This window comes from Mus pahari, chromosome 19, assembly GCF_900095145.1.
Source record: "Mus pahari chromosome 19, PAHARI_EIJ_v1.1, whole genome shotgun sequence".
Classification (NCBI taxonomy): Eukaryota; Metazoa; Chordata; class Mammalia; order Rodentia; family Muridae; genus Mus; species Mus pahari.
This window is the reverse complement of record NC_034608.1, coordinates 85,283,712-85,288,448: the sequence shown is the minus strand read 5'-3', so window position 1 is coordinate 85,288,448 and position 4,737 is coordinate 85,283,712. Positions and strand designations below refer to the sequence as shown.

General features: G+C 55.7%; 1 protein-coding gene across 1 annotated transcript in view; it reads right to left on the bottom strand.

The window, feature by feature from the left end:
* Window positions 1-1,516: 1,516 nt before the first annotated feature.
* Lrrc25 (leucine rich repeat containing 25) overlaps window positions 1,517-4,737 on the bottom strand; it is a 3,943-nt gene continuing 722 nt past the window's right edge. The window contains exons 2-3 of the mRNA XM_029532154.1: window positions 3,868-4,694; window positions 1,517-1,832 (exon numbers count right to left, since the gene is read on the bottom strand). Coding sequence (XP_029388014.1) covers window positions 1,694-1,832; window positions 3,868-4,685 — 957 coding nt within the window. The 5' untranslated portion in view covers window positions 4,686-4,694 and the 3' untranslated portion in view covers window positions 1,517-1,693. The remainder of the gene's footprint in view (window positions 1,833-3,867; window positions 4,695-4,737) is intronic.

Sequence of the window (4,737 nt, the reverse complement as noted above, 5' to 3'; positions counted from 1 at the left end):
CAGGCTGACCTTGAACTCAGAAATCTGCCTGCCTCTACCTCCCGAGTGCTGGGATTAAAGGCGTACGCCACCACGCCCGACTTTAACCCCCCTTTTCAAGGCTTCTGCACCCCCGTGATAATCGTCCCCCAGGTTTATCTCTACTAACGTGAAGAACTCGCCTTGCAGATGGGAGAAAGCAGAAAGTGGAGAGAGATCTTCATCTCTCTGCTCATTGGACCAGGCCTTGTGTCTCTCTGGGTGCAACAGGAACGGCTGGAGCAGCCCTCATCCAAACACAACTTCTGGCCAGCCACTTCCAAGACAAGCTTGACCAGGCAATGGCTGCCACCACAGACAGCCTTGAGTCTCTTCGAGGCCAGATAACCTCCTTAGCAGGAGATGCTCTCCAAAGCCAGAAAGCCCTGGACCTACTGCTGAACAGGGAGGGACTTGCGTTTTGCTGGGGGAGAAATGTGGCTTTTATGTCAATGAATCTGGGCCGGTAGAACAAGATGTACAAATGCTCAAGGAACTCAGGGGGAACCTCAGGGCACGCTATACTCCCAACACCTCTACCTGTAGGTACTCGAACCCCTTGGTAGCCTGGGTTCTTCCTCTCCTTGGCCCCATACTACATTGGAGCCTTGCTTCTCTTGGCACCCTGTCTCATTCAGTGTCTAAAGCAGCAGACGTAGCATTGCGAAACTCACTACCAATCGGGTCTTGGTTCCGTATCAAGCTGGTCCCGACATAGGAGACGGTTATTCTGATGAGGGGGGATTGTGGGGAGCTGGGCTGTGAGAGGAAGCCTGGTAAGGTTGAGCTAAGGTTTGAAGCCCGGGGGACCCTGAAGGGACGGTAGGAAGCCTTGCCTGCTCCAGAAACCAGGCTCCTGTCACATAGCTACAGCCCCCATACAGAGGTCCGTGACCACCAGTCATGTAGGGGCAGTCCTCCCACATGCAGATAAGGTATCCCCAAGCTCTCAGACCAAGCCAATAGGAAGTACCTACTGTCAGACCCTGACCCACCCCCAAAACTATTTAAGGAGCCCATCCAGGAGGAATAAAGGTGTATGAGAATTACCCACTGAGAACTTCTGTCCTAAGAGCTGTAATACTGCGGCTTAGGGAAGAAATCTGCCGCCAGAAGCAGCTCTTCAACACCCCCCAAGCCCCCCCCCAGCTGGCTAGTCAGCCTTCTGCCAGCTCAGCCCCCCGCCCCCCCACTCAGTGCAGAGCAACCGGTGCAGGTCTTGGAGCAACAGAAGGGACAGCGGCAGGGACGGAGGTGGAGGCAGCTGCAGCAGCGGAGGCGACTCCCCCTCCCTGCTCCCGTTCTCCCCCCTTCGCCTGAACCCTCGCATCTGGCTGGGCCGGAGATCTCCGTGAGAAGCCTCCAGAGCGCGGGCCCACAAGGTCCTGTATGGGGTCTCAACGGCCGGTAGGTGCCGGGCAGGCAGAGGGGACAGAGTGCAGAACAGAGAATTCAGATGGAGTTCGGACTCTCCGGAAACCACCGGTCAGTCCGGCTCAGTCAGCTGCTCCACGTGACCCAGAGCTTTTATTGAGCACCACATGCATACACACTGACCGGAGGGTTGTTTCTGACCCTCCTTCCACTTTTTTTTTTTTGGGGGGGGGGGTCCTCCTACCCCCTGTGATGTTGAGCGTGCGGGATCCTGGGGGGTGCGGGAGGCGGATTCTCGGGTTCAGCGCCAGGAGACCACACTCTCCTCATAGTCCCGTGGGGCCCGCCCCAGGGACTCCAGGTTGCAATAGACGGGCTGAGGGTCCTGGTCGACACTCCTGTAGTTCATGTAGCAGCCACTGTCCCCAGAAGGGCGGTCTCTGCGGAGGAAGATAGACATCAGAGGTGGGTGACTGAGGCAGGAGGCAGCCAGGGTTGGGGCCTGTCTGCCTGTCCCTTCTTCCTGAGACAGGGTCTCACTGTGTAGCCCAGGCTGGCCTGGCTCTCACAGTTATACGCTCCCGCTCTGCTCTTACTCCATTTTCCAACTCAGTGTGTGACTCCCACTCCTCTGAAAGTTACTAATTCAGCACCATTAAAATATAAGTGTGGGGGCTGGTGAGATGGCTCAGTGGGTAAGAGCACCGGACTGCTCTTCTGAAGGTCCAGAGTTCAAATCCCAGCAACCACATGGTGGCTCAGAACCATCCGTAACAAGATCTGATTCCCTCTTCTGGAGTGTCTGAAGACAGCTACAGTGTAAATAAATAAAAAAATCTTAAAAAAAAAAAAAAAATATATATATATATGGAAAACACACACCTGATTTGACTTGTGTATGTGCACTCGTGTAGGCATATGAGCGTGTGTATGTGCACGTGTGTCTGCATATGTGTGTGAGCATGCATGAGTGCATGTGTGTTGTCTGTGTATGTGCATGTATGCTTCGTGCATTTACGAGTGTGCGCATATTTGTGCGTGTGTGTGCATGAATGATTCATGCGTGTGTGTGCCTGTGAGTGAATGTGTGTCTGTGCTTGAGTGTGCATATGTACGCACTTGAGTGTGAGTCCGTATGTGCATGTATAGTTTCTGCATGTATGTGTGTCTGTGCATGCACGTGCGCTATCGCCTGTGTGCATATATGCGTGTGTGCACATGTGCCCTGATATCTTCTCTCCAGTTCCAGAACCCAGCTTCTTGTGCTTGTGTTTGTGGGTTTGTTTTGAGACAGGGTCTCACGTAGCCCAGGCTATTCCTGAACTCAGATTTTACACGCCCACCCCAGCTGGTCTGGATGGATGTCTGGGTGAGCACTCCAGCCTGGACACTGCCCACCCAGAGTTTACTTTTAACTTTTTTCATTATCATTTGCCTGTGAAGGCAGAGGGCGTAGCAGGCTCCGTGAACCCGGTGTGGGTGAGAGGAAGGGAAGCGTCCTCCGGAAGCTCAGCAGGGCGAAGGGCGGGGCCAGTGAGGCCAGGGCGGGGCCAGTAAGGCCTAGGGAGGGGCCAGTGAGGCCTAGGGCGGAGCCAGTAAGGCCTAGGGCGGGGCCAGTGAGGCCAGGGCGGGGCCAGTAAGGCCTAGGGAGGAGCCATCTCTCCGGTCCCCTGACAGATTGGCTCAGCCTATGTTTGTGACCTTCCCCATCCCCCTCCATGGGTCACTTCCCCTTTCGCAATATTTGCATCTCATTTCCATACATTTCTTCTCAGCAACCGAGTTACCCAAATCCCCTACCTCAGCTTCCAGCCCAACTTCTCTTTTCCCTATTCCTGGTGAGGGGGGGGGGGGGCAACAGGGGACGACTCACAAATTTCCCAACTCTCTCTCTCTGTCTGTCTGTCTGTCTGTCTGTCTGTCTCTCTCTCTCTCTCTCTCTCTCTCTCTCTCTCTCTCTCTCTCTCTCTCTCTCCCCCCAACACAGAAACCTTCTAATCCTCCTGCCTCCATCCCTCAGTGGGGAAAGGTAGGTGGGGACAACACCCTTACTCATTTATCCAGTCCTCACCTGCTGTGCATCCCACACGACACAGGGAGATGCCAGAGATGTCCCTATAGCATGGGGACACAGACATCCAGGAGTCAGGAGCTCAGGCTGCTGACCTTCACAAGCCCCACTTGACCTGGAGCCTGGCTTCCTCCAGAGGTATGAGCGGGGGGGGGGGGGGGGTTTACAGCTCACAGCTGGCCCCTTGGAAACTTTCCAAACTCTTCCCCAACCCCTGGAGGTGAGGTGAGGTCTGCAGCCCTCATGTGAAGCTGCTTGGTCACAGAGCCTGCACAGGGCCCAGCTGACAGTCTCAGGCCAACTACTGAGTAGCTGGTAACCCCCACGGACTTTGACGGGGCAGGCTTCCGTGTCCTGCTAAAGCAGTTCCCGCTCACTGTGGGCAGGGATTTATGGTCACTCACCTGGCTGCAGACCATGAGCAGTCCTCTGCTGGCTGGCCAATGAAGACATTCTCATAATCCATTGTGAACCTGCTGGGTGGCGTGTCTGGGGCCGTGGGGCCGGGTCTCCGGCTGCTGTACCTTGGCAGGAAATCTGTCACTGGTCCGGGGACATCGTGTGGGGACATCTGGGCTTTGCCGAGGCTGTGCTCACTGGCTCGGCGGCGGCGGCGAAGTCTCCAGGCCAGCACAGACCCACTGACAGCCAAAGCCAGGGAGATTGTCCCAGCAACAAGGGCACCAATGGTCCCCGGACCCCAGCTGGGGGGACAGCTGACTTGAAGGAAGGTGGAGAGGTTCCTTGGAGCTTCGGTGGCTGGGTGTAGACAGAGAAGCTGCTGCTGCTGGGAGCAGTTCTGGCGAATAGCATACCAGGAGGCCAGCCCACAGCTGCAGTCTGCCCTGAGCTCCAGGTCACAGCGCAAGGCCAGTGAACTGTCCACACTGTCCAGCTGGTTGTGGGTGACAATCAGGGTTTGCAGCTTTTCCAGGTTGGCGAAGAAGGCCCCAGGGAGCCCCTGCAGGCCATTCTTAGACAGGTCCAGGACTTGAGCGTGGCTGGCTTTCAAGGGGCTCCTTGGCAGGGACAGGCCAAGGCCACTGAAATTCAGGCAGGTGCCATTAAATGTCTGAGTCCAGTCTACTCTGCTCGGGTAAACCATGCAGGTGAGATCTTGACTTCCTGACTTGTGGAGCACGGCCAACAGCATCAGAAGACGTGACCACAGCAACCTAGTTCTGGTGCTCCCCATTCCAGCAATCTGTGTGGTGCTCCCCATCCCAGCAACCTGTGTGGTAACACCTAAGTTAAACACTGGGGTTTTTTTTTTT